Raw genomic sequence first — 12247 nt, 5'->3', positions numbered from 1 at the left:
TTATGTAATTGTCTTCTTTTAACTGTTTAGAATTAAGAACACTTAAAGAGATGTTGCAATAAAAACTCGTCTCAGTACATGATTTATGAAAAAAACTTTTTCCTTTTGAAGTAAGCCTCTGCTTTATCTTATGCCCTTACTGTCTTCTGCCATTGTTCCACATGACCTGACTGCTGGCTCAGTTTCTGTATTGAGTAGATCTTCCCACTCTGCTTCTGCTTTTTTAGTGACTTTGGTTTCAAATGATTACTTGTACTCTTTAACAACATTTATCATTCTAAAGGAATATTTATGCTTTACAGAAACAGAAGAAAAATGTTTAAGTACCTAGTAAAAAGCCCTTTATTTTAAAAAGCCAGGAACTGGAAGAAGAAGGTAGCATGCTTAACACATGACTTTGAATATTTATAACTTCTAGGATCACTTCCTGGTCCTCATTGCTAAGCTATTGTAGGTTAAAACCTTGCTTATTAATTCTGAGGTTGGATCGAACAAATGTAGGATGTTGTTTTTACTTGAAGTACTTACTACATGACATTGAAATGATTTGAGGACTGACTGAAAAGTGAGCCGTTTGTACATTGACACACCTATATTTATCAAGGCTCCTTACCTGTGTGCTTTGTCATAATACCCTGGTTTCCTCATTCTCAACAGTGCCTTTGAAATATGTGCATGAAAATTATTAACTGCCCCTATGGAATTTGCTCTGCAGGTACTCTCTGAGCACATCAAACTCTTCCATTGCTGCACTCCTCTGTGCCCTCTACCCGCACTTCCCAGCTCACAGCACTGACAACCGGTGAGTCTAGGGATTCTGTCTTCCAGGTGATGTTCCTTTGGTTCTATGAGGGATTAATTTGGTTGTATTTGGTTTCATGAAACTTGTTCCATTGTTTGCATTGTTCTGTTCTTACACTTTGCCAATTTTCTCTGTGGCAAAATCTTTAAAGAAGTTTTTCTTTAGAGTGTCAGACCAGAAGTCCTCCAGGAGTTGGACATTGAATGGCTGGCCAGTCTACATCCTTCTGAAACCTGTAAAACTGTTTGGAACCCATAAATAGGCCAAGCAAAGTAAAATTTTGTAGAGAGGAACTCATCAAGTAAAGGATAGTAGTCAAGAGATGTGCATTTTCTTGCACATTTTTTTGCTGTAATAATTTAATTCTAAGAAGCAGTAAAATGATAACAAAAGTTTTTGCATTTTATAGCTCAAACACTTTATTTTCCCCAGAAATTTCCAATTAGCGGATGTCTTGTGTATGGGGAAAGGAGGAAAACAGCTTCTTAAAAGTGACATCTCAGATAACCACTCTGCTTAACCCCCTGTTCTGCCTAGAGAAGGGACAAGAGACTCATCCTGTGGTAGAGAGGTGTCAGGAGCAGTCCTCTGGTGGTAGAGAGAGAGGGGTCAGGGGCACTCACTGTAGTCACCTAAAGCATCATTTTAAACTAGAGCATATCCTATAACCAACGATAGAAGAAAAGACAGCTGTTTTAGGAAAGTGTCCTGACCTGAGATCCCAAGTCTGTTGATAAGCCAAGCATAAGTATGAAGTTCATATAACTCTGGGATCTTGTGTCTGCCATTTAGGAAAGATTTTTTTTTTGGAATTGATGAAGTCTGTCTACGGCCATACCACCCTGAATGTGCCTGATCTCATCTGAATTGCTGAAGTCTTATTGGGTAGTGTACGATAGTTGGGTTAGCTATTTTAAAAGAAGGAATTTAGTGATAAGCATCAAGAATCTTCATGTAGTTTATAAACATTTTTACCTTTATTGGTTTATTTTTAGTGGACTTACAGAGTGGGTAGATCTGGGTAGGAAGAGGGAGGCTATTTATAATTTTTAAAATCTTGAAGTTTCGGGCTGGGGATGTGGCTCAAGCGGTAGCGCGCTCACCTGGCATGCGTGCAGCCCGGGTTCGATCCTCAGCACCACATACCAACAAAGATGTTGTGTCCGCTGAGAACTAAAAAATAAATATTAAAAATTAAAAAAAAAAGAATTAAAAAAAATCTTGAAGTTTCATTTTCTTACTCTTCTGTGGGATCTATAAACATAAAAGCTGAGTATTTATATTAAAAATGTAAATTTTAAAGTTGAAAAAAAATTTTTTTAAAAACTCAAAAAGTACACTCTCTCCCCGACACACACACACACACACACACACACACACACACACACACACACACTCTCTCTCTCTCTCTCTCTCTCTCTCTCTCTCTCTCTCTCTCTGTGCCATTATCTGACCTACCAATTTTTGTTGTACTGTGTATTTCAAGGGTGTGTATATGTACAAGAGCTTTGCACTCTGAGAAAATGATCCTTCTTCCTTACCAACACTTAAAAGGAGAAGGAGAAAAGAACTGGAAGTAAATCCCTGAGAAGGCAATGGAGGTACCTGTCAAGCAGAGAGAGCTATTTGGGAGGGACAGATTTTTATCAGTGGTCAAGTATTTTATCAGTATTTTTTTTTAATTTAAAAAAATTTTTTTTAGTTGTAGTTGGACACAATACCTTTATTTTATTTATTTTTATGTGGTGCTGAGGATGGAACCCAGTGTCTTGCACATGCTAGGCGAGTGCTTTTCCACTGAGCCACAACCCCAGCCCCTATTTTATCAGTATTCGTTAATGAATATTTTCCTGCAAAATGTTGTAATTGGTAACTCAGGTAAAGAAATCTTGGGTCATGGATCATGTAATGCTTTTTAAAAGAGACCTTCTCCATTACTTTTTTACTAAACTTGTCATCTTCCGTCAAGATTGCTCTTCCTTTGAAGGTCTGCTGCAGCTCTGTCCTTGGTAGCCCACGGGCCCCACCATCTTGGGCATCCCTTTTGTTTTCTGTGCAGGTATCATCTCCAGGCTCTGCGGCACCTCTACGTGCTGGCTGCAGAGCCCAGGCTTCTGGTGCCGGTGGATGTGGACACGAACACGCCCTGCTACGCCCTCTTAGAGGTCACTTACAAGGTAATTTTTGTGATCCATCTGGGCAGGTCAGAATGGTTCAAAAGTGTTATTTAGTAAAATGTGATAGTAGGGAGTTGAACTCTCATAAAAATTGCACCTTGCCTGGTGCAGTGATGCACGCCTCAAATCCCAGCTACTTGGAGGCTGAGGCAGAAGAATCACAAATTTGAGGCCAGACGTGGGAACTTAGCAAAAACCTATCTCAAAAAGTGCTGGGGGTGTAGCTCAGTGGTAGAGCACAAAAACTCAGTCCTTTGTTAACACTCCCACCCCCAATTTAAGCTTCTCAAGTTCTTGTGCAACCCGCCAGCACATGGACGCTCATTTACAGTCCCTGGGTTACTTTTCCAGGCACCATCAGCTATCTTTTGTCCTTGAAACTTACAGTTTAAAAATGTTCCTGGTAACTGTACATGGCTTATAGTGGTGTCTGAAAGACTACTTGGGTAGTGTATGATTGGGTTAGAATTATTCTTAGATTTGTTGACTGAGCACTTGAAAACTCAAAGTTGTATATTTGATGAGTGATCTTTTATTTTGATGCATGAATAGGTTGCAAGTCACATATCCTTCCTTCAGCAAATTGTTCAGTTCCTTCTGTGTGTCAACACCGAGCTAGGTGGCATTGGCATATTCCCTGAGGAGCTTCTGTGCCTTGATGAGCCAGACAAGGGTGCACTGAGAATAGGGTGTGACCATGGGAGGATTTACAGAGTACAGAGGTGAAGTGTCCTTGTCCTGCTCTGGTGGTTGGGGCAGTTGTCATAGTGGACATGTGCCAGGAGAATGGGGCTTCTTTTCAGCACAGGGGACAACATGTGCATAAACCCAGAGGCCTTGCCAGTGTGGCCCCTCATGCTGCTGGCTGTGAAGGGCAGAGCTTGATATCATGGGAAGTGACACATGCCCTGTAGAGGAACTGAGACTCATTCCCTAAGACTTGAGTACCAGAGAGGATTTTAGGCCATTTGGTGGTCTCTGTACAGTCTGCAGGGAAGGGGAGGTGTGGACTGTAGATGATTCCTCTGGAGTTTCTGCTGACCACTGGGTAAACTGCGGCTGTACTTTTATCTTTGTAAAGGGCACTCAGTGGTATGAACAAACCAAAGAAGAACTGATGGCTCCGACCCTTCTTCCAGAACTCCACCTTTTAAAGCAGGTCAGTTGGGTGTGACTTAGGGACGTCTGTCCAAGGGTTCAATTCAAGAGGGGTGTCACATTAACAGTGACTACACACAAGCCTCTGCCCTCCTTGTGTTTGGTTAGAGCAGGGCAGAGGCTTATGTGTAGCAGGGGAGAGAGTCATGAGGAACAGAGGTCTTGTCTCGGAGAGCTTTCCCAGTAGGCTCGGTGCCCTCAAGAAGGGACCCACTTGCCATGTCAGGTTGACCTCAGTGTCTCCTCCTACTGAGTTAGGATGTCCTCTGAGAAGCATGGATTTCAGTTGATAACACGAGCACTTTTTCAGTTTTTGACTGACTGTGTTTACATTTATCTTGACAGATTAAAGTTAAAGGCCCAAGATACTGGGAACTGCTCATAGATTTAAGCAAGGGAACACAGCACTTGAAGTAAGTATATTGAATTTTGAATTTCTCAAAATATACCTTTTAGAAAATGAACAGAAATGTAGGGAGGTATAAATTATAGATCGTTGTCTGAGTGTGATCACCCTTTGATTTCTTCCAAGATAGTGTGTAGGGTAGGTATCGTATGAAGTGGTCTTAATCTTTGATAATAGAGTTTGCATTAGGAAGTGAAGACTTTAATTCAGAATAAAGCCCTAAATATTTATATTTATTCATTGAGAAACTTGAACTGACTTTGAGACAGCAAATGGATTGTTTCTTGGTACATTAGTGAAAGATTTAGTTTAGTGAAGTAAGGCTGATACATATGTCCACAGAGGGGACTTTGTCATGACAGCTGATGGTCCCACATGTCTTTCCTGTTGTGCCTCTTTACTATTCTCTTGTTAGAATATTCTCATAATTTAAAATTATAGTAGATTGTTTTGAGGTGGAAATAGTCATATGCAAGGAATTGCTCAGACTGTTAATAATTTAAAACTTAGGTAGTGTATAAGTCTTTTAAATATCCAGAAAATTAAGTAATGTAACATTCTTTTTTTCAGTTTTGTCCCATTTTTATTTTCCCACTCTATACAGTAACTGGCTTTTGTGTTTTTATGATTTTAGATTTGTAGTATTATTTCCTCTCTGCTGCAGAGCAATGAGTAAATGCACGTGTATTCCATACATAGTGGTAAGGGACATGGGAAACACCAGGAAGTGTTAGTTAAAATACCACCATTGAAGCTCCTCTTGCAACAGATGATGAAGATGCCTTCTCCTTTGACAGGTTCCGTGACTAGGCAGGAAGGGAGGTGGGACTCTATTTCAGGCCTTCTATTGAGGGCTGTTTTAAGTTAGAGACAGTAAATCACCATTGGATTTGGTGGGGGATGGTAGACTTCCTCTCCTGTAAATGTGACATTGGAAAACACTGTTTTTCTAGCCATGAACTGCCAATAGTGCCTTATAGTAAGTTCGCCTTTTTCTTTTAGGTCTATTCTTTCCAAGGATGGGGTCTTATACGTTAAGCTCCGTGCAGGTCAGCTCTCCTACAAAGAAGATCCGATGGGGTGGCAAAGTTTGTTGGCCCAGACTGTTGCCAACAGGAATTCTGAAGCCCGTGCTTTCAAGGTAGAACCGATTGGTAAAAGCAATTGGTAAAAAGACAGGAGGAAATAGTTCCAAGTCCCACTAGCTTCTTGTTGCTGCAGGTTGTGATGTCTGATTAATGTTGGGTTCCTTTGCTGTTTTACCTGATGGCCTTAATAAAATAGGGTCAGTCAGTACTCTAAGTAAGACTTGCATTGTGTGGCAAGGACAGTCACAATATATCTTAGTACTATAATTTAGTTCGATAATTTTATTAAAAATCCCACAAGTCAGTGAATATTTACTTGATTCATAGCAAAAATAAGAGATTTTTGTAAGCTAGCAATTATTATTTTCCATTTTTAAACCATCATTTGTTTCTTAGATCTTGGTGAGGATCACATGATGACAGATATAATAGGCTTCTTTTATTAGTTTATGTTACTATTTCCCTACTACTTAACTGCCAGTACAGTTTAAAATGAAGTTTAAATGAAGTTTAAAATGAAGAAATGGTTTAAATAAAAGAATGAATGCATACTTTCATCCCTGTGACAGGTTTAGTGTGTATCTGTTCTACATTCTGAACTTGAGGTTTCCTACACTAGAAATTTGTTCATAATCATTAAAATCTCTGAATTTAAACCCAGTTTTTAGAAATTCCAGGAGCAAGTATGTTCTTGCTCATGATGCGTAGTCCAATATAGCCAGGACCCTAATTATGTATAAGCAAGGACTTGTCAGGTCAACCAGCTACATGGCAGCCAGAGGATTGAATGAGCATTCTTTCTTCTTCCAAGTAAGGAGAAAGTAGTTTATTTTAATTCCATTCACATTTCATGTTAGGTTAATTATTTTTGATAGAGCTTTTATAATAGTTACCAGGATTTAAATCTGTAAATAGTTCCCAGGGTTGACATCAGCAAATTTTGTCTGGCAATATTTAATAGGTTGTCTGTGAGGCAATCTTACAAAGTTTAAGTTAGGCTCTCTATCTCAGAGACTAATCCAATTTGTAAAGAATTGTAAATTTGAAGTTAAGATTTGAATTTCAGTGGAAAAAGAATATAAAAGTTATATAAAATAAAGAATATAATATAAAAGAATATAAAAGGGTGGAGCCCTTGTCCAGCATGCACAGGGTCTGGGATTGATCCCCAGCACTGGGAAAAAATAAAGCAAAACCACAAAGAGATATCTCAACTTCTTGACTGATGGGAGTTCAGAAATAAAATACGGACCCCGGTGGAAAATAGCTATACTTTCATATTCCACATTCAATCTCAGACCTTAGATTCCCCATTTCCCTTCTCCCTGCCACACAGCCGCCCTTCTGCTTTCATCTTTGATATTTGTTATTCCAAGTACCTCAGATAAGTGGAATCCTGTGGTCTTGTCCTTTTGTGACTGGCTTATTTCAGTGTTCCTCCTCCTCATTTTCCAGTGTCAAATAGTCTTGTGCATTAGATAAAGGACAGGGAAGCCTTTTTCAGGGGAGTTGTACAAAATAGAAGACCTGCCTATTATTGGCCTTTTGATAAACCAGTGGGCCGAAGGCTTTGTGTGCCTTCTTAATGGAACAGGCTAAGGAAGCTCTAGCAAAGTTGGCACCATCTTGCTTCTGTGTAGACACTATGAGGCAGGAGAGCAGAGTTCTTATGATTTGAGCAGAAAGGAAAATGATCTTTTATTATCTCACTTATGTTGATGTTTGTCTCTTTAGCCAGAAACAATTTCAGCATTCACTTCTGATGCAGCCCTTCTGTCATTTGCTGAATATTTCTGCAAACCAACTGTGAACATGGGCCAGGTAAGTACTGTGTGGTTGCTGAGCTCTGGAACTAGAATCCGTTGTTACTTCTAGCTGGGACCACAGAAAGCATCTCTAAGAGCCATATTTGTCTTTGAGATCCATGACTTGCCTCAGATGGTTTTGGACAATCGTAGAGTTCCCTACTTTAATTAAATTCAGGAGAAATAATTATAAACTTCCTACCTTAATAAGAAAAACCAGTTAACATTCCTCAGACACAGTTTTGATGAGTGGTAATTTCGGATATTCTTTTCTGAACTCATTTGTTTCCAGTGTTTACCAGCTTTTTTGTTTTTATATAATTTCATTAATTTTGTTTCCTGTGTATATTATAGCCTTTCTTTCTGTTGGGAATACAGTGTTCTCTTCAGAATATCAAGGGTGCCCAGTGGCCCCTGATTTGACCCGCTATCCCAACAGGGAAAGAGTGGATGTAAGAATCAGATGATCTAGGGTTGAAGCCTGTTGTCTAAAGTGTGTGTTTGGCCTTGGGGAAATTCTCAGTCTCTCTAAGACATCATTTCCTCATGTCTAAGTTGGGATTCTAACAGAGTGCACCTTGCAGTGTTGCTCTGAGAGTTGAATGATGTGACCTTCCCTCTTATTGGCTAATTCTCACTATATCCTGGACTCTGTTGAGTACTTACATAGTTTTCTTACTTAGTTCTGACCCTGAGGGTAGATACTTTATTACTCTGGGTTTAGGGATGAGGAAACTGCCTCTCAGAGATGTCATGTGCCCTGGATCACATGCTAGGAAGGGCTGGGATGTGCGCTAAAGGCCATAGGTCTCTGAGAATGCTTGAGCCTGCCCTTCCCCAGCTGCCCTTCAAACCTGCTTCCCCCAGACTTGTTCTGGGCAATGTCTTCTCTTGTGTCTTTGTTGATGCTACCTTCTGGACCCTGTGTGCTCCCCTTGGGACCCTGGTCTTCCCAGCCCACCCAAAGCAGATTTTTTGATGTTCCTCCTCCTCCTTTTGCCCTAGTTGATCTATTATTCTCTTCCAAGGCATGTGCTATCCTTCACTATCCTTTGGGACCTAATTTTGTTTGTTTTTCATTGATTTTGAGTGTAGCCTGTCCTGTGAGTTTTAAAGACCTTACCGTTGTATCATTTACTGAAGCACATTAAGGGTGGACCATAGTGGTTGTTGTACAGTTGTCTCTTGAGTGGATTTTGGAAAATTCTTTGTTCTACAAAATACTTGTGATTTTTCCACAGAAACAGGAAATTCTGGATCTCTTTTCTTCAGTGCTTTATGAATGTGTTACTCAGGAGACCCCAGAAATGTTGCCTGCGTACATAGCAATGGATCAGGTATAGTTTCCCACTGCCTTTTACTGATCTTATGAGCTGCATTTAAAAAGGACTGTGGTATTACACACTGGGGAAGACAATTAAATCACTTTGCCTTTTCATGAAACGGATCACTGTTCCTTTTCTCTCTTCCAGGCTATAAGAAGACTTCGAAAAAAAGAGATGTCTGACACATCAGAGCTCTGGCAGATCAAGTTGGTGTTAGACTTTTTCAGCTCCAGAAGCCATCAGGAGCGGCTGCAGAACCACCCCAAGCGGGGGCTCTTCATGCACTCTGAATTCCTCCCCGTGGTGAAGTGCACTATTGATAGCACCCTGGACCAGTGGCTGCAAGGTAATGACAGCATTGTGTCCTGGTGTGCTTGAAATACGCTGGGCCCCGCCTTTCCTCTTCTGACAGTTTTTCATTGAAAGTAGGATACACTAAGTATTAGCCAGAATGCCTATAGAGGGGATGCTTCCTTCCAGTGAGGTGAGTTAGACTCTGATTGTCTGTTTCCACTTTAGAGAACACATGCAGCCCTCCCTTAAACTTTACAGAGAGTATATGCAGCATTTTAATACCACTGGGGCCTTGTCTTATCCTCCCTGGCATCAGATGACATTGTCTTCTGCTTCTTGTGGGTGTTAACCTGTTCCCCCCTGAGGCCAGCAGCCACTGCCTTCCTTTTTCATGTCTCAGCCCACATACACTTGAAGGTGACATGTGCTTCTTGAGTGGATGTTGTTCACCTTCCTGTGAGCCAGTGAGTGAGCACCAGGGACACTGACAGTGGCTTTTTGCCACAGAAGCGCCGACTTGTGATTGCAGAAAGGTGTATTGTCACATATAACTGGCCATGTTTCTGATTCTGAGGCAGGCGATGGGCCCTGTGTTTGTGGAGATGTGTCTTCTGGTTACGCAGCTTGGCATTGATTTTCCATAGTCCACTCCTCCAACTTCTCAGTCTATTCAGTTCATTCATATGCTTCCGATGAATATCTGATAGCAACCTGCTTTGGGTTGATACTGGCCCTAGTAATATCAGTAGTAGCAATTCTTGCTTGATTCTTTATGCTATCAATTATCAGTAGAACCCAAGAGTTTGAATATAATTCAGTTAAAATCTATCCCTCTAGGAAATAAGTTTCTGGGGGAAAAATCAAGTGGTAAACCACATTGTGGGGAATTGACATGGGGAGCAGCAGTTTCAAACTCCTGGTGTTCATGTTTAGCAGTTGTATCCACCCTTTGCTTTCCTCTTGGGATTTAAAAGATCACATAGTTTTAAAACTTTTTTAAAAATAATCATTTTTATTCTTATTTTGGGGGAAATACACAAATTATTTCATAGATTTTATATTTTTCTTTTTATTGAGTTTTGCATTTGATTACTGGTAGCAGACCCATGCTATTGATGAGAACCAGGCCCTTAAATCTTTCCAGGTTCACTGATTTGCAAAAATCACACAACACAGTGAAACTTTGGCAGTGACTGGAGCATTTCTTAAAGTGCTGCCCTGGGCCGTCCCATTTGTTAGGGCATTGGGTGGACTTCACCATCTTCTGACCTTCCATTTAATTCCACTTGCCACTCTGATTTACCAAACTATGAGCGAGTTCATTTTCTAATGGAGAACCATAGGAAAAACTCCTGTTGTTTTGGCAGTACAGGAGATCCAATCTTGCACATACTAGGCAAGCGTCTACCACTGAGCTAACTCTCTGTCCCTTTTACATTAATTTTATTGTATTTTGAGACCAGGTCTCACTGAGTTGCTGAGACTGGTCTTGCCTCAGCCTCCCCAGTAGCTAGAATCACAGGTGTGCGTCACCACGCCCAGCTGAGTTCTTGAAGAAAAAGCAGTAAGGCACTCCTTTGCACCCTGTTGTGTCCTCAGCTCAGTGCCCTCTCATTCCTTCACAGCTGGGGGCGACGTGTGTGTGCAGGCCTATCTCAGCGGGCAGCCGGTGGAGGGGCCTGAGCTCAGCATGCTGGCCTGCTTCCTCGTCTATCACTCTGTGCCTGCCCCACGGCACTTGCCGCCTGCAGGACTGGAGGGTAAGTGTGTGTCGGTCTGCTTGCTTGTGCCACCAGTCCCTGTGTGCTTGGGCTGTGTGGTGAGCTACTCTCTCCAGTTCAGCCTTCCTCTTCATTTGTGCTTCATTTGTCATCATTGAGAATTTTTTCTGAAAACAAAACTACATGTTCTTTACATCTACCTGCACTTCTATTTATATTGAGAAGAGGATGGATTCTTTCCACACAACTGCCAATCAGTGTATCTAGCGTTATCTACTGATACGCTAACTGTTCATGTTATTCCTGTTAGTTAATTTTTTAAAATTAGTCTACACTGCTCTTTTTTAATATTTATTTTTTAGTCATAGGTGGACACAATAGCTTTATTTTACTTTTATGTGGTGCTGAGGATTGAACCCAGCCTCACGCATGTCAGGCGAGCACTCTACTTCTGAGCCATAACCAGCCCTTCTATTAGTTGATTTTTTTAATTTAAGTTTTTAAAATTTTCTTTAGGATTTTGTGTCTTTAAGATTTTTATAATTATATAATCTTAGCTTTTGCTATTATAAAGTTTTAAAATTCACAGGAACCTCATATTGTGTTATGTGTAGGTTTTCTTATGCTGGAGAGTGTAAAAAATTAATAGCATTAAAACTCCTGTATTTTTTAGAATATGGAAACAGACACAAAGTTTATCCAATGGGGTGAATAATAAAGTATGATATCACTTTTAAATCGCTGTCACTTCAATTGAAGGTAAAAAATATTTTTAGAAGCACAAAAGCTGTTTTCATTTAATCACTTAAAATTTAATGATGTTATTAGTTTATTGCTGTTTTGAAAACCTCAGATGAAAATGCATTTTATGGAGGCGTCTAGTTATGGTCATGATGAAATTGCTTTCATTGGACTGACTCTCCCACAAAAACAAATGTAAAAGCTAGACAAAGCATTGGGAATAGCTGCTTTTTTTGTGTGTGTGTGTGTGACACACGGGACTGAACTCAGGAGCACTTGACCACTGAGCCACATCCCCACTCTATTTTGAATTTTAATAGAGATAAGGTCTCACTGAGTTGCTTAGTGCCTGGCTTTTCCTGAGGCTGGCTTTGAACTCTTAATCCTCTTGCCTCAGCCTCCCTAGCCGCTGGGATTATAGGCGTGTGTCACTGTGCCAGACAGAATATCTGTTTAAAGAAACTGGTCGTGACCTTGCTGGCAGGACGTGGTTGAGAGGCAGTCTTCAAGCAAGTCCTTGAGGAGGGGCACACAGGGAGAGAACTCTGGGATTACCCCGGCCTGTGCCAGCTCACAGCACAGGAAATGGAGTCCCAGGCAAGAAGAGCAGTGCTGCTGGGCCAAGGATCGGGAGGTTGGCTTTATGATTGTCTAGGAGCCTGACTTGAGGTGGGAGGGAACAGAAGGAAAGGTAGCTGGGTCCTGGAAGCACTTTTCCTTTGAGGCTCTC

At 40.8% G+C, this 12247-nt stretch overlaps 1 protein-coding gene across 2 annotated transcripts in view; it reads left to right on the top strand.

The window, feature by feature from the left end:
• ANAPC1 (anaphase promoting complex subunit 1) overlaps positions 1-12247 on the top strand; it is an 85627-nt gene that overhangs the window by 68468 nt on the left and 4912 nt on the right. For both annotated transcript variants that reach the window (XM_081265012.1, XM_081265011.1), the window contains exons 39-47: positions 716-802; positions 2862-2979; positions 4061-4138; positions 4483-4550; positions 5546-5684; positions 7366-7452; positions 8678-8773; positions 8909-9107; positions 10681-10815. In XM_081265012.1, the coding sequence (XP_081121138.1) occupies positions 716-802; positions 2862-2979; positions 4061-4138; positions 4483-4550; positions 5546-5684; positions 7366-7452; positions 8678-8773; positions 8909-9107; positions 10681-10815 (1007 nt within the window). The remainder of the gene's footprint in view (positions 1-715; positions 803-2861; positions 2980-4060; positions 4139-4482; positions 4551-5545; positions 5685-7365; positions 7453-8677; positions 8774-8908; positions 9108-10680; positions 10816-12247) is intronic.

The sequence above is a fragment of the Spermophilus citellus genome, assembly GCF_964194105.1.
Source record: "Spermophilus citellus genome assembly, chromosome: 13".
NCBI classification, from domain to species: Eukaryota; Metazoa; Chordata; class Mammalia; order Rodentia; family Sciuridae; genus Spermophilus; species Spermophilus citellus.
This window is presented reverse-complemented; position numbering and strand designations above follow the sequence as displayed.